We start from the raw sequence: 23,003 nt of genomic DNA on the forward strand, positions 1-23,003 counted from the left end.
CACCTATTTTCCACTATCTGCCTGTCTGGCCCTAGGGTTATTAAAGGAACTGACATTCCCGTACAACTGACTGAGCAGGTCCAGCAGCCAGATAAGAAGGGACCCACTGACAGCAGCAGACGCACCCCAGAGATAGCAGATAAGCAAACACATCATGGCTATTAGTTTCATCTTGGGCTGAAAGGGAGGAGCATCACAAAATATACACCGAGAACATGAACATTCCCATGAAATTAAAAATCAATATATCAAAACTGATTCTTTTTATTAAACCAAACTAAACATGTACTTTTAAGTGAATTCCTAACACACTCAATTTGGATTTGGATCAAAGACAAATAATAAAGACATGCATTAAACTTCCCCCACCCATCTCAAGAATAAAAGTAATAATTATTCTCTGTAATTTTAAAAAAGCAGTTCTCAGCTTTGGGCCTCTGGAATCTCACTCTGAGACAATCATGGCATTTCCCAATTACTTTCAAAGTCCTACAACCAACCCATCCCTTGACCCAAAATAATCCCTAATATATACACTTAAAAACTAAACATTTTTGTCTCTGCCTGGCTTATTTTGCTTAGCATAATACTCTCCAGTTCCCTCCATACTGTCCCAAAGGGTAAGAGATCCTTCTTTTTTATAGCTGCATAGTATTATATGGTGTAAATGTCCACAGCTTTTTTATCCACTCATCTAAATATCACATGATCTCACTTATATGTGGAATCTAAAGAACAAAATAAACTAATGAACAAAATAGATCCAGTGACACAGAAGCATGGATCAGACTGACGAATCTCGGAGGGAAGGCGGGAGTGGGTGGGGAGAGATTAACCAAAGAATTTATATGCATATATGCATAACCCATGGACAAAGACAATAGTGTGGTGAAGGCCTGGGGTCCGGGATGGGAGTGGGGTAGAAGGGGACAATGGGGAGAAAAGGGGACATCTATAATTCTTTCAACAATAAAGATAAATTTTTTAAAAAACTAAACATTTTTACAGTACCACATTTAAACTATTACTGCTTGTTGACATTGTAAAATATTTAAATATTTACTATTCCAAGTTTCATCTTTTAATAGAGTTCCATTATTCCATATTGTTCAAATTAGTTCTATTCCTTGGCACTAGCATTTTTTTTTTTTTAATGTATGGCAATTGTTTACATTCTTGATGATCAGCATTGAGAATGAACACTGCAAAATTTTTCAAAAATCAGAGTATATATTACATGTATGTCCACTGAAATGCCCCTTACAAATGATAATTGACATCAACTTCTCATCCATATTTCTGCAAATTTGCTTCTTACTGAAACTCTGTATTTCCAGTTAGTAAGGAGCCTCTCCCCCTGCCATGACAAAAAAAAAATCAATATACTGCTCATTGGTGAAAGAACTAATTAAGGCACTGATTATAGATTGTTCAAAATAGTTTGTGATTAAATAGAAGTCAAACACTAAAGAGAATATCTTGTCATGCCAGGAAGCAAAGACACTGTCAGAAACAACTGCAGTCATGTCAAAATACCCTAAAGGAAAAGCCTCGAGTTGGCCAATACGGAACAATTTGAGCTATAAAACAATAATGATTATAATGGATTTAAATGACTCAAATAGATAAAATCCCCTGAGTTTATCATGGTATTTTTTAAAAATTGCCTTGCCATCTTTAGAGGTACTAGGGTACCAATTCATTGAGAAAATTAATAAATACAGACAGACATTTATATGCTGTCTTTTCAGCAATTTATATCAGTATAAACTGTATGTCAGCATAATCAAGTGATTCGTGAGAGAAAGTATTTTTCTTAAAAATATTTTTATTGATTTTTAGAGAGAGAGGAAGGGAGAGGGAGAGAGAGCGAGAAACATCGATCAGCTGCGTCCTGCACACCCCCGAAACCCGGGCATGTGCCCTAACTGGGAATCAAACCAGCAACCTTTTGGTGCATGGAATGGCGCCCAACTAATTGAACCACACTGGCCAGGGTGAAAATCCTTTTTATATTAAAAAAAATCCAGCTAATAAATGGGGACAGAATGATAGAATTCTGAAAATCACCAGTTGCAACTCCTCATGAACTCGTGTATCTATGCAACATTAGCAATGACTTCAAAAACAATTAAGACAATGGTTTTCAACCCTGATTGTACACTTGTATCTCCTGGGAAACTTTAAAAAAACCGGCGCCTGGTCCCTCCCCTGAGAATCTGATGTCATTGGTCTGGGGTTTGGTCTGAGCATTTGGATTTTTAAGCTCCCCACATGATTCTAAGGCACAGTCAAGAAAGAAGAACGCCTCCTAAGGCGAAAGGTTGATGCAGAGGTTAGAACTGAAGGGCCAGGCTGGCAAAGCCTGAAATCCACTGCCCGACACTTTCAGTGGAAGTGGGACAGCCTGGCACCACGCGCCTCTTGGTGGGCAGCAATAGGAAGCCCACAGCACTGCCCATGAAGTCTTCTTGGCAAAAGAAAACTGGACCTGAACCAATTCAAACTCTAGAGTCAACTATCAATTTACAGGAAATGTACAGAACAGAAGGACATTCTACAAGATGACACTAGGATATAATTAGCCAAATCAAGATTGTTGAAAATTCTACCACACAAATGGCACAATTTCTTCAACAAATAAATTTCATTAATAAAAGGGGAGAGGAAGGCTCTTAAATTTTCTTAAGTCTTAAAAGATGTGCCTATTAACTGCAATGTGTGTACCCTGCTTGGATACCAACTTGAATCAACCAACCTTTCAAAAAAGGAAACTAACATTTTTGAGATAATTACAGAAAACAGCACACAGACAGGATAACAATTATTGAGGTATTGTTAATATGTTGGGTTTGTTAACAGTATTGTGGTTAGTTTTTTTAAAATCCTTATCTGTTGGAGATAGATAATGAAATGTTTACAGTAAAATGTCTGGGATTGGCTTTAGAATTCTCAAACACAAAAACAGGTGGGGTGGGGAGTAGATGAAATCAGAATGGCAAATATTGCTCACTGGTGAGGCTGGGTGATAAGGACCTAGGGGTTTGTTATGTACAATTTTGTGCACATTTTAAAATTTCCACAATAAAATGTTCAAAAATATCAAACAAAGTCAAGATAAATACAAGTCCACTTTGTACCTCTACCCCAAAGAAAACAATGTAACTGCCTTTTCTTTCCCAATTGTAGGAGACTATAATGGAGTACTACATTATTTGGTGAGGAGGAAATAAGAGAAAACTTGGGAAAAATTGAATATGTCATCTTAATAATACTAAGCATTTGCTCTTTGCTAATCATTGTACATATATTAGTTGTTTAATCTTCCCAAACACTCTGTGAAAACAGTAGTCGACTTCTCATTTCATGGGTGAGGAAACTGAGGTCCCCCAAATGTGCGCCTTGCCTATATGCTTGGTGGAACCATGATTCTTAATAAGGTCTAACCAGTGGCCAAAGAAGAGAGTGACAAGCCATGTCAGGTTCTAAGCATATAAGAAAAAAGCAGCTGGCCATAGATCTTCCCCTTACAGAGTTCACTTCAATTCAGTAACCTATATTTTGGGGGTAGTTTTTCAATTATGAATGAACACTATGAGGATATTTCAAAAGCTCAAAAAAGACAGGAAGTATGCCACTATCAGAAATGCTGAAAAGGATTTGCTATTCTCTTTCCAAGACTATAAATGGGGACATGGATAAAAAAGGGTGAGAGGATATATTACAACATGGATGAACCCAGAAAAGATGACGCTAAGTGAAAGAAGCCAGGTACAGGAGACCACATATTGAACGATTCCATTTATATGAAATGTCATGTCCAGAATAGGTGAATTCATAGAGATAGAAAGCAGACTGGTGGTCACCTAAGGCTGGGGGATGGAAAGAATGAGGAATGACGGCTTAATGAGTATGAAGTTTCCTATTGGAAACTTTTGGGATGATGAAAATGTTGGGGAACTAGATAGAGGTGGTGGTTGCACAATACTGTGAATGTACTAAATTGTATACTTTAAAATGGTTAATTTTATGTTACCTGAATTTCACCTCAATAAAAAAATTTAAAAGGATAAGAAGCTAAGGGAGGAAAAAACTATGAAATAAAAATGGTAAAGATTTGCAAGTTGTTTGGAAGAAAGACTCAAAGAGATTCAAGTGCTTCCAGTTGGCTGGGAGGGAAGATTGAGATTTCTGGTTTGGGAGTCTGAAAAACTGGAACCCCATGGAACGATGTGATCTGCACTGAGGACAACGCTGGACCTTAGAAAGAATGGGAGCTCACTGAATGTTTGTTCAGTTTCTTCAGGTTGCCACTTTTTAAATAGACTAACAGATTGATGAATCATGTAATACCCTAAAATATATTGTAACTGGGTTATATCAAGGCATTGCTAAATATCTCATGATCTCCTCACAGACAAAATGGAGAAATCAGATGACAGTTCCATGGAGTTGTTGGAAGTAGAACAACTGGACTAAAAATCCATTGGTTAGTGAATTAATTACCACCTAATGAAAGACCTGCCACAGAGCAGGGTCTCCATGAATGTGTTCAATAGGTGAACCTGGAAGGAGTCTACAAAGGATGAGCAAATAAGCTGATTCCACTTCATTTTGTGAGCTTGCTCATTAATAACCAAGAAACACAATCATATCAAAAAGCAGATTTATCAAATTATGAATGAGATAGAGGTGGAGATAGTAGTTGATGTACTGAATGTCAAATGAGTCTTTTGAGAAGCCATTCTAAGGAATTACTCCTGAATTTGGGGGAAACCTTTATACACAAAATATTTATCACAGTATTATGAATAATAGCACATCCTAAATACTCAACTGTGGAGAACTGTTTAAGTAATCTCCTATATAACTACTGAAAGAATATACAGTAACAATGAAAATTCTTTTATAAAGACTATGTAATAATAGGAGAAATGCTTATAAATGTTAAGAGAAAAAAGAAAAAAGAAACAAATTCATATATACAGCATTATTCAAACCTATGTACAGAGGAAAAAACAAAATCATGCATCAAAATGTTAGCAGTGCTGCCCGGCCAGGTCTGGCTCAGTGGTTGAGCATTGACCTAGGATCCAGGAGATTGTGGTTCGATTCCCAGTCAGGGCACATGCCTGGGTTACAGGTTCGATCCCCAGTCGGGGACATGCAGGAGGCAGCCTATCAACGACTCATCACTTATGTTTCTATCTCTCTCTCTCCCTCTCCCTTCCTCTCTCTAAAATCAATAAAGATATATTTTTTAAAAAGAATGCATATTTGCTAGACATATTTTGAAAAAAATGTTAGCAGTGTTTATGTTTTGGATTACAGCTGGAAACATTTGTTTTCTTTCTCCTTTTGTATTTCACTTTCCAGATCTTCTTTAAGGAGCACAGGCCTTTATAACAAAAATAATAAACATAAAGAAGATTCCATATATATTTTTAAAAGCCAGAGCCATGAATGAAAATTAAGTGGATTTTAATAAAAATATATATAAAGTTCTGGAAGGAGGGTTTTAAGAAAAATTCCAAGTATAGGACTTGAAGCAACAGTGCTTAACAATGGTTCCTGTGGGATTAAAAAAAAAAAAAGACCTAGAAATTAACTGACTGTAAATTTGTTATAAGCCAACAGTGACATGGCTGAGGGGAAAAGATAGTCATAATATGTACTTTGGATTTCTTAATGTAATTTGTATGCAAAACAAAGGCAGTAATAATATTCCCACTGTGCTGTGTGAGTTGGACTATATCCAGAATGTTGTATTTACCTTTGAACTTGAGCTTTAAAAAAAGATGTTGAAACCCAGAGAGCAGCCAGCAGGATGAGGCATCAGAACCACAGCACAGAACAGTGATTCCCACACGTTGGCTATATCAGAATCACCTGGAGGGCTTATTAAAATACAATTCCTGGATCCTCTCTCAGAGTTTCTGATTCTATAGATCTGGGGTGGGGCCAAGAATCTGCATTTCTAGCTAGTTCCTAGGTGATGCCAATGCTGTTTGTCTGGGGACCACACTCACACTTTGAAACCCACTGGCACTATAGATAAAAAACAAAAACCAGATCGCCAGAGATGGAGTCCCAGCTCTTCCATCTAGCTGCATGACCTTGGGCAAGGTTGCTTGCCATCTCTGGGCTTCAGTTTCCCCATCTGTAAAAAAGAATGATTTGATCTACCTCATATGTATATTATGGCTTTGAGGTAGTTGATATTTATAACTCATTTAGAACATCCAGCCTGGCATATAATGTTGGTTAATTTAATGAGAAACACTTAGAGATAGTTCAACTGAAATAGAAAGACATTTAAACATCTTCAAATATTGGAAAGGCTTTTATGTGGAAGACATATTCTGCATGGTTCCTGGGGACAGATGTGGAATCAGAGTGAAAGTGACCAAGAAGAAGCCTTTGGAGCTATATCAAGAAGGCTTTTTGTATAGAAAATACAGTCAATAATATTGTCGTAACTATGTATGATGCCAGATGGGTACTGGACTTATCAGAGGTATCATTTTGTAAATCATATCATTGTCTAACCACTATGCTGTACACCTGAAACTAACATAAAAGAAAAAAAGCAGTATATACTCTTCTTGAACTTACTGCACATTAGAATATTAAGGGCTGTGAGCAGCCGAGAAGAAAAACAATGTACCTTTATTTTAAACAATGTTTCCCAAATTTCTTTGACCATGAATCTTTGGTGGTATAACAACTCTTAATAATGCAAGGAATTCAGGATCTGAGGAACACATTTTTAGGAATGCCACCTTAATGAAGTATCACTGTCCAGGATCTTAGTAATCCAAATTTAACCAGCCTCAACAATGTTCACCTCCCTACCTAAACTAACACAGACTAAAATGGAATCATTTGCAGTAATAACGATTTACTTCAAGAAAGCAACATGCTATCTATGTATCTGGATATTTCTTTTGAGTTTTACACTATTAACTACATAAATTGCAATTAGAATGGCTGGGCCTCTCTTCAAGCTATTCTAAGTATTTCATAGACATGTAAGAAATATATAAGCATAATGAGTCAATAAAAAAAGAAAGCAGCCCAGCTGGTGTGGGTCAATGGTTAAGTATTGCCCCATGAACCGGGAAGTCACCGTTCAATTCCCAGTCAGGGCACATGCCCGGGTTGCGGCTCAACCCCCAGTCGGGGGGGTGCAGGAGGCAGCCGATCAATGACTCTCATCATTGATGTTTCTATCTCTCTCTCTCCCTCTCCTTTCCTCTCTCTGAAATCAGTAAAGATATATTCTTAAAAAAAACAACAAAAAACAAAAAACAAAAAAAACCCAAGCCCTCCAGATGGTGCTGATGTACCTCAAGTGTGGGAACCAATGACCTATAGCATCAGCCAAAAGCAATATTTCCATGAGGCTCTAGAACACTGACACATGATTAAAGTAAACTCACTACAATAAGGTATCAGGTATAATGTGCCTTTGAGAAATACATGCATCAAACTCCTACTTACACCAAATATTTGCTTACATGTTTAAAATACAGAGTGGGGCAAAAGTCGGTTCACAGTTGTTTGTATGGAAACTGCAATAATTAATAAACAATAATACAAGAATAAACTCTGTTTTGCATACTAACCGCTATAAGCCTACTTTTGCCCCCACTCTGTATATATCACAAAGATAATGTTGAATTTGTTCAAAAACAGAAAGAAAATCTGAAATCCACAGATAAAAGCAATGCCTTCCCATTACCCTCTTGACAGGAGTGGCTCACTATGAACCGCCCTGCAGGGGTTGGGTGAGGGGATGCCATGAGGGGAAGGGAAGCGTTCTGACGTGGAACATCAGAGCACCTGAGGGGTGAAAGGGACCTCAGAAACTATGGGCTTATGTCACCTCCTTCCTAACCCAGAGGAAAACACAGTGACCCAGATACACACATAGAACCTCACTTCCCATCTCCCTCCTCTCACCAACCAGTGTGGGCAAAGCTTCTCTTCTCCCACAGGACAGCAATGTGGAAGAAATAGCTGAACACACTTGGAGAGCCTTTCTCATGCTCCAGGCACTCTTCTAAGTACTGAAGTTACATTAACTCCTTATAACAAATCTCTAGGTAGGTACTAATCTCCTCATTTTACGAACATGAAAACTGAGGATCAGAAAGGTTAAGTAATTTCCAAAGGGTCATACAGCTAATATGGGGTAGACACTGGCTCCTGGCCTAGGCAGTCTTTCTCCAGAGTCTGTACACTTAACCTCTATACTGTACTTCCCCTGTTGAAAATAGTGAGGGAGAGGAGATACAAGAACACTAACTTGGCCTGTATGTGCATGTGAGAGAGACAGAGACACACAGAGCCAGAGAGATGGAGCCAGAGAGTACCAGCAAGCTCAAGATGGTGACCCATGAGAGCCAGGGAGCCGGAGGGGAATAGGAAGAGATCCCGAGAGATGGTTTACATGCTGCTTTGTCAGTCCCTGGGTGAGCACTGGAATGGAGGCAGGAGCCAAGGGGACTGCATTCTTGAGCAACTATACAAGCAGATTTGAGTCTGTACCAGGGAAGGGCAGGAGAAAGTCTGACCAAGCCTTTCCTTTGCTGTTCTTCTACAAAACAGTTTAGAAGGAATAGGTGAGATGGAGCAGGACTCCATGGGAAAGTAACAGCTGGACGCAGAGGTACTGGGATTAGGAGGAAGAGCCAGAGAAAGCCTTGCCTACAGGCTGCAGGAGCATGGGCAGCAAAGCACTCCCTGAGTCAGGTGCCCCCATACAGCATGTCTGGGCTCCTCAGAAGCTTTCTGCCCTAGATTCACAGGACCACGTTGCATCTCCGTCACATTAACTAACAGCTCTCCCCATCTGCCTGCCATCCACACCCCTGCTGTGCTCTCCTGGGAATGTGAAAAACCCTGCAGAAAGGGACTGCAGTTGGTCACCTCTGAAGCTGCAGCTCCTGATACATCGTCAGTTCCAGAAATGTTTGTGGGACTGAATTTGCTGAAGTGGTGCTAGCATCCAGATACTAGCATCCAATGTGTTGTTACCTTAAAGCAAGGAAGGACGGGAAGATCACAAACCCCAGGGGCTATGTCCTAGTGGGGGGCCCCCAGAACTAGACCCCAAGACAAGGATTCACATGCAAGCAGTTCATTTGGAAGGTGGGAAGTGGAAGAAACACCAAACACCACTAGGGGTCTGGGGAAATGAGTGGAGAAAGGCAGGGTATCTTTTTGAGCTATCTGTTAGTGTGAGCAGCTGGAGCTTACCCCACTGGGGAAACTCCAGGAGCCTGTGTAGAACATGCACTCAAGGGAGGAGGGGGCTGGGGCACATACATGACAAACTCCATCAATCATTGGATGTGCTCATTCTCCAGACCATTGGGCCTTTTGTGTGAGTGGCATAGCAGACTCCAGCAGGAAGAGAAAAGCTCTTGGGCAAAATGCAGGTGCTGGCAGCTAGAAGTCAGACAAGTGTGCAGTAAAATGGCAATGGCAAGGGCAGTGGGCCTCAAACCTGAGCATGCACCAGAATCACCCAGAAAGCTTGTTAAAACACAGATCGCAGGATCCTCCTCCCATAGCTCAGCAGCTCTGGGGAGAGGCCCAAGAATTTGCATCTTCAACAAATTCCCAGGTGAGGCTGCTGCTGCTGGTCTAGAAGCACACCTTGAAAACCACTGGGCTTGGGATGAGGGCAGAGCACCAACTTGGTTGGTATAGACTGGGTACTTAAGGAAAATCTAAAATCTTGGGTTGGGCAGGGCTTAAAGAAGAAGAAAAGCAGAATGTCACCACGAAATATGTCTCTTAGACATAAAAAATATTTCAAGCTGAAGACAACTGAGAAGCAACAGATGCAAGAAAAGCTCCCTGCTCTCCTCCAACTTGCCTAAAGGCAGGACATAAATTTTCTTTTTTTTTTAATTTACCTTTATTGTTGAAAGTATTATAGATATCCCTCTTCCCCCTCACTGATCCCCTCCCCCCCAGGCCTTCACCACACTGTTGTCTGTGTCCATGGGTTATGCATATATGCATATAAGTTCTGGGATTAATCTCCCCACCCACTCCCCCACCCCCACCTTCCCACTGAGATTCATCAGTCTGTTCCATGCTCCTATGTCTCTGGATCTATTTTGTTCCTCAGTCTCTTTTGTTTATTAGATTACACATATGAGTGAGATCATGTAAAACTGAATCAGGAAAAATCAGAAAACCTGAATAGACCAATAACAACTGATAAAACTGAAGCAGCAATAAAAAAAACTCCCAGCAAACAAAAGCCCTGGTCTGGACGGCTTTACAGGGGAGCTTTCTAATTCTTTAAGTTGTAGGCTTAGATAGTTTATTAAAATTTTTTCTTGCTTTTTGAGGTAGGCTTGTAGTGCTATGAACTTCCCTTAGGACTGCTTTTGCTGTGTCCCATAGATTTTGGGTTGTTGTGTGTTCATTTTCATTTGTTTCCAGGAAGTTTTTCTTTTTTTCTTGATCTTGTTGGAAACCCATTCATTGTTTAATAACATGTTATTTAGCTTCCAGGTATTTGAATGTTTTTGAGTGTTTTTACTGTAGTTGATTTCTAATTTCATGCCATTGTGATCCGAGATGCTTGATATGATTTCAATCTTCTTGAACTTGTAGAGACTTATTTTGTGTCCTAACATGTGGTCTCCCTTTGAGCATGACCCATGTGCCCTTGAGAGGAATGTATATTCTGCAGCTTTGGGGTGAAATGTTCTGTGAATGTCAATTATTATTATTATTTTTTTAAAATATATATCTTTATTGATTTCAGAGAGAGCGCAGCAGAGGGAGAGAGAGATAGAAACACCAATGATGAGAGAATCATTGGGGATGGAGCCCGCAACCCGGGCATGTGCCCTGACCAGGAATCGAACTTCAATCTCCTGGATCATAGGTCGATGCTCAACCGCTGAGCCACGCCCAGCTGGGCTGTGAATGTCAATTAAATCTATCTGATCTAGGTGCCATTTAGAGTCACTGTTTCTGTGTTGTTTTTTGTCTGGAAGATCTATCCAGTGAAGTCGGTAGGGTGTTAAAGTCCCCAACTATGATTGTATTGCTGTCAATCTCTCCCTTAAAGTCCTTAAGGTTATTATTGATAGGTCCTTATTTATTGCCATTTTAATTCTTTATGCCTATGTTTCTCTCTATATTTTTTCTTCTAATTATAGCAGTCCCTTTAACATTTCCTGCAATGCTAGTTTGATAGTGATAAACTCCTTTAGCCTTTTTTTGTCTGGGAAGCTTTTTATTTCACCATCTATTTTGAATGATAGCCTTGCTGGATAGAGTAGTCTTGGTTTCAGATCCTTGTTTTGCATTACCTTGAATACTTCATGCCATTCCCTTCTGGCCTATAGTTTCTGGTGACAAATCAGCTGACAGCCTTATGGGAGCTCCTTTGTAGGTAACGGATTGCTTTTCTCTTGCTGTCTTTAAGATTCTCTCTTTGCCTTGAATTTTTGGCATTTTAATTATGATGTGTCTGGGTGTGGGCCTCTCTGTGCCTCCTGAACTTGTGTGGCTTTTTCCTTGACCAGGGTAGGGAAGTTTTCTGCCATTATTTCTTCAAATAAATTCTCTATCCCTTGCTTATTCTTTTCCCCTTCTGACACTCCTATAACACAAATATTGTTACATTTCATGCTGTCCCACAGCTCCCTTAGGCTGTCCTGGTTTTTAATTGTTTTTTTTTCTTTTTGGATCTCTTTTTGAGTGATTTTTTCTACCCTGTATTATAACTTGCTGATCCGATCCTCAGCTTCCTCTAATCTGCTGTTTATTCCTTCCAATGTATTCTTTATTTCTGCTATGTCATTCTTCATTTCTGACTGGTTATTTTTCATAGTTTCTATATCTTTTCTCATGCTGTTGAGCATTCTTACAATCAGTATTCTGAACTCTATATCTGATAGATTGCTTATCTACATTTCATTCAGCTCTTTTTCTGGAGACTCCTCTTATTTTTTCATTTGGGGCTTGTTTTTTTGTCTCCCCATTTTGGCTGCCTCTTTGGGTTTGTTTCTATGTATTAGGTGGATCTGCTAGGACTCTCAGTCTTTTGGAGGATCTCTGGTGCAGGCCAATGTCAGATGCTCTTTGTGACTGGCCTTGAAGTACCCTGTTTGGAGCTATCAACAACCCACAGCTTGTGGTTCCCTTTGCTGGGCTGGCTTCTCATTCCCTCTGCTGGGGCTGGGTACATTTGGGTAAGACCAAGATGCACACCAAAGTCTGCTTTTCCAAGGCCTGGGTCCAGAAACAGATTCTAAGCACAGACTCAAAGCTTCCAGATGTCCACCTCTGCCTGCAGGCTGGTTGATCTTAGTCTCTTAATGAGCCTTAGGCTATAGATCACAGCAAGGTATAAACTCCACAGGGTGAGGCGAGAGGGTTTCCAGTGGGTGGGGCAATTGCTTCTCCCCCAGGCAAAAGCCGCCTGGCTGGCAAAGGTCTGCCTGAGAAAGATGTCCTCTGCAGTATGGGGGAATGACTCAGCACAATAATCCAGATGTCTGCCATCTGAGCTCCATCTCCAGAGCCCAAAACCCTGGGTTCTTCTCACACCGCGCCAGTCCACTCTACCCTCCCTCTGCCAGAGCCCAAGGGGAGTGGCTGCACACAAAACTTTGTATGTTGGCACTTTAAGAGGGTGCCTGCATTTCGTCTCTCCCTGGCAGATAGAAACCCTGCTGCTTTTCACAGCCAGGTGTTTTGTGGGCACCTTTCTCAGTTCTGGTGCTCTGGGCTAGGAAGCCCAGGTCCTCAGTGGGAACCCCACACAGCTGAGATATCCCTCTGGACCTTCAGCTGCTGCCTGTGGGAGCCCAGCCGGCGCTCTTGCGCCTCTGCACATCCTACCAGTCTCTATGCAGTCTCCACTTTTCCTCCTTGGTTATGAGGGTGCTCTCCAGCTTGTCTTCAATTGCAGTTGATTATTCAGAATGGTTTTTCTGTATTTTAGTTGTAATTCCAGTTTGGTCCTGGGAGAGTGTCAGTGTAGCTTCCACTCTATCTGCCGCCATCTTGAAATCCTCAAGACTTCACTTTTTAACTCACCCTTCCTCACAAGAAAAATGTCTCTAAGCCATAATATCAACAAGTTATTTTATATTTTTAATGACACTTTTCCATTTCTATGCTACTGTTTAGGCCTCACTAAAGCTTCTGAGGTAAGTGGTCCAAAACATAAATTTTCAAAGTTGTCCCTCCTCCCCTCTCTACCAGAAAGATAAAAGTGAATCACTGGAGACAGTCATAGACCCTAACAGCCTGGAGATACACCAGAGGAATCTATATAACAAATTTCAGTAACTAGCCTATACCTACCATTAGTTTCCAATATATTTACCTTCCCACAACTGCCGCACTTGGAAGCCTAAAACTGCTTTCCTTTGTCTTGTCATTTCTCAATAAATTTATTACTCTTTGTGCAAGATGCTATATAAGCCCGAGTTCTAAGCCACCTCTTTGAGTTACTCATTTATCTGAATTTCTCTCATGCATGTATGAGATATGCATGTTAATAAACTTCTGTTTGTTTTTCTCTTGTTAACCTATTTTTTGTTATGGGCCCCAGTCAAGAACTTAGAAGGGTAGAAGGAAAGATTATTTTTCTTCTCCAACAGAGACAAAGCCAAAGAGGTGAGAGAAATTTTTGTTTGTCACCTGTATAGGAAAATTCTTCCTTCCTCACCATAAAGCCTATACCCAGGAGTCACAGGACTGTGGAGATGGGACAATGAAGCAGAAACCCTCGAACCGGCTGTGGCCAAGGTTAAGGCTACTCATAGCATCCTGAGGATATAACCACCTTAGGAGTTCCATCTGGGTCTTTTCCTCTGGGGGTGGCCTGGCAAGCATAGGTTCCAGGGGCAAAGAGTACAAAAACATTTCCTAAAAGGATCCAGCTTCTGGCTACAGAATCAAGTCCAACTGGTGACCAACTGAGTTCAGGAAGCTGCTCCTCCTGATCTGACACAAAACTAACCAGCAGAAACCCTGCTCCCACTGCCAGGACAGCAGAGGGCAGTGCTATATCCCTTCCTGCCACACCTCTGAATCATTACATAGTAACCTTGAGATCCTCCTGCTCTGTTCAAGGAAAAGGAAAATCTTTCAGAGGACACCCCCAAAATAATCTGTATCACCTCATACTCACTCAATATCTATGATAACCAGAAAAATAACAGGCTTCCTGTCCTTTGCTGCTTGTTTACAATAAGAGCACCTGCTGGCAGGGAATACAGAATCCTAAATAAAAATGGATACTTTTTTCACCATACTAAATTTCCAGTTGAAACCTACACTGTTGGTTTCACAACACAAAACCACTTGTGACCTCTTCAGTGATGAGAGGGAAGGCAGGGAGACAGAGATGATAAATTTATCCTTTACAGGAACAGAGGCATCCTCGTTTACCTTTTATAGTGATCACCTCTAGCAAAGAGCACGACAAAGCCACATCCCCACAATTCCATTTTGAGACCCGGGTCACTGCCACAAAAGCCAAGGTATTAGGCCTCAGCCCACTGCAGGTATCTGGACCTTTCCAGTTCAGGAGGCCAGTCAGTAGGGAATGCTGAGGTCAATACCCCTTAGGAGGCACTGTAATTAGCTGCAGTCCAGAGCTGAATGGTAAGGAAAAGAAAAGCTTCTCCCCTTGCAAATCAGAACATTTTTTCCATTTTCCCAATAGGTTGCCAAGTGACTCAGCATTGGCCCGTGTGGGCACTATTATTGATGAGAAATCTTCCGCCTGGGTGATATACTGCATACAACACATGCCCAAAGAACAGTGCCAAGTCATACCAGGAAGAGCAGGAGAATTATTCACCTCCACTTTGAGTGTAGGCAAATCCTGTCTTAATGCAGGGGCTACTTAGTATCAGAGAGACAAAGCCCTAAGATTGTCAGGGAATTTCTTCTAAGATTCAAGGAATTATTAGGCAGAGTCTCTCCTTTCCTGTTGACTATTAAAAGGCAATCAAATCGAGGACAGCAGAGAAAAAGGGCAAGAAAAAAAATTATTTTTCAAAAACAACCCCAGAGCAGAATGCTGCACAAAAGCCTTCAGCTCTCTGAATGTTGTTTTTGTGAGTACTACGAGCTCCACCCAGAGGTCATTTCTAGAACTGCATGTTGATTTAATTCAGAGAAAGAAAATCTGCATCTCCTGGGGTCCAGGGCCTGACCTGCCTTTGAGAACTGCTGGAAATTCTTGGACAACATTCCCTCTTTCTTTCCTTTCATTAAAGGAACTGCTATGAACTCTGAAATACAGGATATACTCAGGGAACCGGATGAGATCCAGTAGAACAATTGCCTTTGATATCTGTACTCCTAGCAGGTTGAACTCAGCTCAAAGACAGCCTGGCATGTTCAAAGAATACAACAGGTCCTCAAGTAACGTTATTTCATTCAACATCATTTCGCTATAACATTGGTGAGATGCCGTAGGAACTTAACTCTTGTTTATATCAATTAGCCTATGGTAAAAACTGGTTTCATTATACATTATTTCACTTAAAACTGTAGCATCTATTGATGACATTAATTGGGAATCTACTGTACTTTTAGAAGAAAAACTGAAGACTAGAGAGCAATTCAGGGGGGCAAACAGGAACATGTCTAATATTAAGACTGAGAATAATCCTCCTTCAAGAACCCAATGGCCACTTGCCTAGAAGGCCTAAAAGTAAAGCATCCACTCCCTTATGCAACTCGGAAGATCTCCCTGAGGCAATCACCAGTCATATTTCCCAAAGAACTGACTGCAATCCCCAGAACATTCCCCTGATACCCATCCATTCACAGCAGGTACACACCCCTCATCACTCCACCCCATCCTCCACGCTGGTGATCCTCAGTTCACGAGGGGTCAGGCTAGGATCAAGAGCTCCCAATGCACTGAGCTGTCAACTACTCAGTGGTAGACACATCCTGTTCCAGATATTACAAGCTAGCCCGACAAATAAATGAAGCCTTCGAAAAAACAACAATATGTTGGTGCTGAAAGTTTCATCTACCATCTGGAAAGTTTCTCATCACAGCCTGCATGCTCCTGCCTTCATCAGCTTGCGCCTTATATGACTTAAGACAGCTTTGACAGATTCTAAAGGTGGAAAAAATCAAACTTGCCCTTTGTCTTTCTCCATCACCCCCAACCCCCGCCATCCAACTCCTTCTTCACTGTAAACACTGAACAGCCTTTTTCCTGTCTTTTGACAAAAATATCTATGGCAATGTTTATCCATCTCAGGAGTATTTAAGCTCTAGAAAATATCCTTGCTAAACTGCTATATGTTCTCATTTCAACAAGGCTAAGCATTCCCAGAATGCTGCCCTTTTTTTACTGGGCTTTATTTTCTTAGAGCAGACTTAGGTTCACAGCAAAATTGAACAGAAAGTTCAGAGATTTCCCATACATCCTCTGCCCCCACACCTGCATAGCCTCCCCCATTAGCAACATCTGCACCAGAGTGGTACGTTTCTTACAATCAATGAACCTACACTGACACATCATCATCACCCAGAGTCCATAGGTTACATTAGAATTCACAGAATGTTGTACATTCCATGAATTTGGACAAATGTATTATGACATGTATCCACCATTACAGTATCATACAGACTAGTTTCACTGCCATAAAAGTCCTCTCCCTCTGCTTCTTGACCATAAGGCAAAAATATTTGTGCACAGCATGACTCAGTATGACTCTAAGTAGTATTCCTTGGGCCTGCCTAGTGATAAGACTCACCAGGGAGACTGGTTATCACAAATGTTCGAACTACACCCCCAATTCACCAAATCGGACCTTGTTGGGGAGGGGTCCGGAAAGCTACAGAGCGTCCAGACACCCCAGGTTATTGCTATCATCAGGAAAGTCTCAAAAATACATCTCTAAAGAAAAGATGCTGCTAATTTCAGAGTCTTCCAGATGCACAGCAGCATCTGTTAAGAATGTAGCAGGTGTTCCCTACCCACTTGAGATCCAACTCCATCAGAATACCTAGAATTCAAGATGGGTCCCATTCTTTATTTTCAACAGCATGGCTGCTAATACTTTTCTCTTTTTCCCTTATCTTGTTACACAGTACCAGAAATTTTTACAAGGCATAGCAAGTGTCACTTCCATTAGGAAATATTTTTCTATTCCTACACAATGGTCTACCACTGGTCTGCAGTTTACATGCATGCTAGTTGGATCATTTGTGCAAAATGATGGATTAGAAAGTAAATCTGATAGGTTACAGGAAATGATTTGCCTAAGGACATTTGCACACATCATGCACAGAACAGAAGGACACACAGCCAATATGGATTTTTCTCCTTTGTGCCTTGAGGGCTCTTCTGCCAGCTGCTCCCCAAGGCTCCCCACTGCTCTGCATTCTGCCATAGCCAATGATGGTTTATGGCAAAAATTCGCTGGGCAGCAAGCCATGTGTCTCTTACAGACAGCAATTAGGAGAGAAGGAAAGGCTGAATTACAAGGTGTTTAAAATGTAGTTCAAAAAAGAAAAAGTCATCTTATTTTCTCTTACCTGCTAGTGATGAAATCTATGTATCCATCCCAAAACAGACACCTAACTTTGGGGTCATTCAGAGTCAAGAGCTCAGTCAATATAAAAATCAAGTACACGATGTTGAGCATGAAAATCCATTAAACCTAAAGTCAGTGTTGGGTTTTTGTATGTGTGTGTGTTTTTTCCTTCATAAAAAAGGAATCCTTACCTTTTCTTTGGCTTTCTTTTTGGTTCCTGCATCCATCCACTCATTTTCTTTCTCCAACATGTCAATAAAGGCCCAGCGAACACCCTCAATCAATTCCTCCATCTACAAAAAAACAAATAAATAAATACCCAAAGAGGCAGGTCAAAAATCAAGAAGCTTCAAACAAGGTTTTTTAGGCCATGAGAAACAGTTCAATGCTAAATATGGTGGGAAACAGGCTCCTTTCAGCTTGACTCCATGCTCTGGCAACATTACTTTTCCTAAGAAAAAGCTTTTTTCCTCCTACCACTAGAAGACAATTAACCATTTCTTTCCATGAGAACAATTATAAGCCCATTCTTATTAAGGTAGCAGCTGATTTCAATAGTCTAATAAGGATTTGAGAGAGAGAAGCAAAGGCATCGGCTGTATATTTCAGACAGGTATTGCAGAATAAAGTGAGTGAACAGTTGAAAGAAATATTGTTAACAAAGAAACAGGCAGGGAGAACTAGCATCCCAAAGTACACACCTCCGATATAAATCACACTTATGTCAGGACTCCAGTTCTTTCCAAATCTAGTGCCAGTGGTAAAACCAAATGCTTGGCTCTTCTCTGTCGTCTTCCTACTCTCCTCTCTACTCCCTTGGAGTTCAGAAAAGTCTTATGTTATTTCAAATCTCAAATGGTAGGTCTAAGGGGGGGGGGGAGTGCTACTGAAAGGCTATCTTCTGAAAGACCTGTCCCAAAGTGTTTCAACAGTGAGACCACATCCATGTTCCTAATGTGTTTGCCCTGGCTTTTCTTCCAGAGTGTGTTTGTGCATCAGCAGAGAGGACTGGGGGAGGGAGATGCTAATACTTAACTTCAGAGGCCCACACGGAACGGTCTGGTGAGGCCCTGCCTGTTTATGGATGCAACCCTCTCAAAATTCCATTCTCCTGCACAGATGCTTCACTTTTCTTAATGGGAGACTCAAGAAAGAATAAATACTGGGTTTAGCACCAGAATTAAGTTTTTCATTTGAGATTATGGGATTGTAAATCTATTTTTAGAATTAATTCTATACAGGAAAAAGTTTAGATGTTCCCTTGGTTCTATAATGAATTGTCAGTACAAAGCTCAAAATAATTTTTTTTCTGTTTAATAAGTTTTCAGCTATGTTTTCAGTTCAATAACAGTTGTAAGGGAACCAGAGCTATAAATCAGTAGGCTGGGTTCCATCGTATGTAAATAAGAACAAACAGCAGATGGAAAAGGGTGGGGGGAACTTCACAGAGATTTCTTCCCAACTTAGTAAAAACATTAAAAGAAGAGAAATCTCAACTTGGGAATGGGGCACGATAAAAACATGAAATGACAGGAGATCCTTTAAAATTATTAAGTCACTGGTTCTCAATCTTATCTGCACACTGGGATCTTTGGGGGTAGCTTTAAACAATCCTGAGGCCTCTATGCATCAGGATGCTGATGGCACTGGTCTGGGTGCACCCTGGGTGCCAGGAGTTTTAAAAGCTCCTAGGTGACTGTGCAGACAGGGTGGAGACCCACTTTCTAGGGGAAGCCACCTATTTTACAGATAAGAAAATAAAAGTCAAGAGAGTCCATAATCTGTTCCAGCTCTTACAGCGAGGGAGGGTCAGAGCCAGGGCCCCAACACAGTGCTAAATGACAGTCATGAGCTCAGAACTCATAGGAACAACAGAGGTGTCCCTAATAAATCAGAGGAAAATGCTAGGGAAGTAGAAAGGAACCAACCGAGAGATACAGAAATAAACATTACAAAGAGAAAACCCATAGAAGGAGGGTGTTAAAATGACAAGGAAATCTCCAGGGACTAGATCTTGCCTGTGCAGCCACCAGCACCCCTAAGTCTTTATGACCTCATCATGCAGCAACGCACATCATTCAGTCCATCACCTTGACATAAAAAGAGAAACAATATCTTCCCAAACTAGAGAGAGGCAATCAGGGTGGAAAGAATTGGGTGGGCTGATTTGAGAGGGATTCAGTGACCAAATCAATGAAACTGGGTGATTAATTCGTATGTGGAGAGGTGAGGAAAGTATGAGAGTCAGATTAATTCCCAAGCTTCACATAAGGCAACTAGGTGGATCATCCTGCCATTTTCTGAAACTGGGAATGTTCAAAAAGAAAGGGCTGGGGACAGAAGCCAGATATCAGTGGGATGAAGAGGGCATGGGAAGTGAAGACAGCATGCCTGGAGAGAAAGCAAAGACAGAGTAGAAGTGGATGTAGGGTTAAGAGAGGGGGTCTGAGGGTTTCTGGTTTGGGTTGTGTGCATATGTTTTTTGCTGCTGCTACTGCTGCTGTTGCGGTTGTGACCATGTGAGAGATGTTTAAATGGCAATGGAAACTCAACAATAAGAAAACAACCAACCTGATTTAAAAATGGGCCAAAGACACCTCACCAAAGGAGACATACAGATGGGGAAATAAGCCTGTGAAAAGATGCTCCACATCATATGCCATCAGGTAAAAGCAAACTAAAACGAGATGCCACAACACACCTATTAAAATGGCAAAAATCTACAACACTGACAACACCAAATGCTGGTCAGAATCAAGCAACAAAACTCTCAGTCATGGGTGCAAATGGTACATCCACTTTGGAAGACCGTTTGACAATTTTTTACAAAACTAAGCAAACTCTTACTATATCATCCAGCAATTATGTTCCTTGGTATTTACCCAAAGGAATTGAAAACTTCTATCCACACAAAAACCTGCATGTGGATGCTTATAGCAACTTTATTCATAATTACCAAAATTTAGAAATAACCAAGATGTCCCTCAGTAGGTACTGAATGATAAACTATGGTACATCCACACACTGGAATATTATTCAGTACTAAAAATAAATGAGTGCCCTGGCTGAGTGGCTCAGTTGGTTGGAGTGTTGTTCCCTACAACAAAAGGTTGGTGGCTTTGATTCCCGGTCAGGGCACATACCCAAGTTGCAGGTTCAATCCCCGGTTGGGACGAGTACAGGAGGCAACTAATCAATGTTTCATCTCACATCAATGTTTATCTCTCTCTCTCTCTCTCCCCCCTTCCTCCCTCCCTCTCTCTATAAATCAATAAAAACATATCGTCAAGTGAGGATTAAAAATTTTTTTAAATAAATAAAAATAAATGAACTATCACATCATAAGAAAACATGAAAGAACCATAAATGCCTATTACTAAGTAAAAGAAGCCAATCTTAAGAGGCTACAAATTGTATGTTCCCAACCATGTGACATTATGGAAAAGACAAAACTATAGAGACAATAGAAAAATCAGTGGTTCCCATGGTTGGGGGTGAGGGGAAAAGATAAATAGGCACAGCACAGAGCATTTTAAGGCAGTAAAAACACTCTTGTTTGATATTATAATGATGGCTATATGTCATTATACTTTTGTCCAAACCCATATAATGTACAACACCAAGAGTGAGTCCTAAGGTAAACTATAGCCTTTGGATGATTATGATGTGTCAATGTAGGCTCATCTTTGGTAAACAAATGCACCTCTGTTGAGTGATATTGATAATGGTGGAGACTGCGCATGTGTGGGGTGAGTGGGTATATGAGAAATGTCTGTACATTCCTCTCAATTTTGTTGTAAATCTAAAACGCTCTAAAAAAATGTCTTCTTAAAAATAGGGGGGGAAAAGACACTGATGGAAAGGATCCAGTGAGGAGGAAAATGTTGAAAATACAGGAGTGAAAAAAGACGTGAATAAACCATGAGAGGGCAAAAGGGGATGGTATCCAAAGAATACAGATGGCCCTTGAACAACACAGGTTTGAACTGCAGGGGGTCCACTTATATGTGGATTTTTAAATGCCATTCCTGGGCATTATAATGACTATCAATTAACTGTTATTTTAAGCATTTTTGTACAGGTTTTCAAAGCTCTCTGTCTGTACACTGCTGACTGGCATGCCAAACGGAAATAAAAAGGCAAAAAGATTTCAGCCTATGGCCAGGATGAAGAATGATAAATAGCTGACTCATATGCAGCTCCCTTCTTCCTCTCCCTTCCAGCCCCTCTGCCCTCCTCCCACCAACTGTGTCTTCCCTAAATCCATGCTTTGCTAACTCAGTATCTTCGTGGCCCTTTTACAGACGTCAAAACCCAAGTAGTAATCACTTCCCTCTGCTTTTCCATGACCCTCAGTTGGCCTCTGCCCTGGTCCTCTCAGGCACCACCACTCTTCATCCCAGGCCCCGCCACAGGTTCTCAATTTTTTCTTTTTGCAGACTTTACAGACTTATTATAGAACATTTCAGTGAAATGGTGCTGAACTACCCCAGCAGACTTCAAGAGAAAGAAAAATCTTTCAAGGTGATTAATGTCATTAGTTGGCATGTCAATGCAAATAAGAAAAATAATGATTTTAGCATGCTGGAACTATGAAGATAAGTCACTGAACACTTATGGTTTTTATCTTTAGACTACTCTACAGCATCACATAATAATATCACCTTCAGTCAAGTCATGTTCCCCAAGGCAGCAAAAGCCTGCTATAATTTTAAACTACATAAAAAGAGAGAAATTGTATTTCTTCATCAAACCTTGACCTAATGCCCCAACCAGATAACACATAACATTAATAGAAATTACGTAAAGTGGAAGTCACAGGGCGAAGTTATCCATAGAAAATATTTATTTAGAGTCAAAAGTCAAAATATAACATACAAAAATTAACTCAAGTATTATGATAAAATCAACCACATTCATGATAAGGGCCCTCCAGGCAAATTTGTTAACCATCTATTTAGTTTAGATTTTATGGATCTACATTGTGAAAATATAGTTCATTTGATTTGTCTATGAGCAGCTGTTAGCTCTTTACCTCAGTCAGTGTTATTTAAAAGTTGGTTCCCCTTCTCACTGTTTGCGCCCCAGGACTTTGCCCATAGTAATCTACATCAGGCACCAGGCACTGGTGAATCACACGTGCATGTGCATGCACCTGTGATGCTTCCAGGAGAGGTTATTTTGTAATGAGATTCTCCTATCTTAGTAAATTACAAACTGTGACACCTGTTGTCTCTCTTTTGACCTCTCCTTACCCTTTCTCCCATCACATGGACATAGAAACTTTGTGTTTTTATAAAGGGTTAAGATGTTTCGATTAATGCATTTGAAGGGACATATGCCAATACAGGCATATCTTGTTTTATTGAGTTTCATTTTATTGTGCTTCACAGTCATGGCATTTTCATCAACATCACGCAGGACACGCCACTAGCA

The 23,003-nt window shown here is 40.6% G+C and overlaps 1 protein-coding gene across 2 annotated transcripts in view; it reads right to left on the reverse strand.

Moving 5' to 3' along the window:
* PHEX (phosphate regulating endopeptidase X-linked) overlaps nt 1-23,003 on the reverse strand; it is a 172,500-nt gene that overhangs the window by 71,420 nt on the left and 78,077 nt on the right. For both annotated transcript variants that reach the window (XM_081125341.1, XM_081125342.1), the window contains one exon: nt 17,759-17,860. In XM_081125341.1, the coding sequence (XP_080981467.1) occupies nt 17,759-17,860 (102 nt within the window). The remainder of the gene's footprint in view (nt 1-17,758; nt 17,861-23,003) is intronic.

This window comes from Miniopterus schreibersii (assembly GCF_964146895.1).
Source record: "Miniopterus schreibersii genome assembly, chromosome: X".
Lineage (NCBI taxonomy): Eukaryota > Metazoa > Chordata > Mammalia > Chiroptera > Miniopteridae > Miniopterus > Miniopterus schreibersii.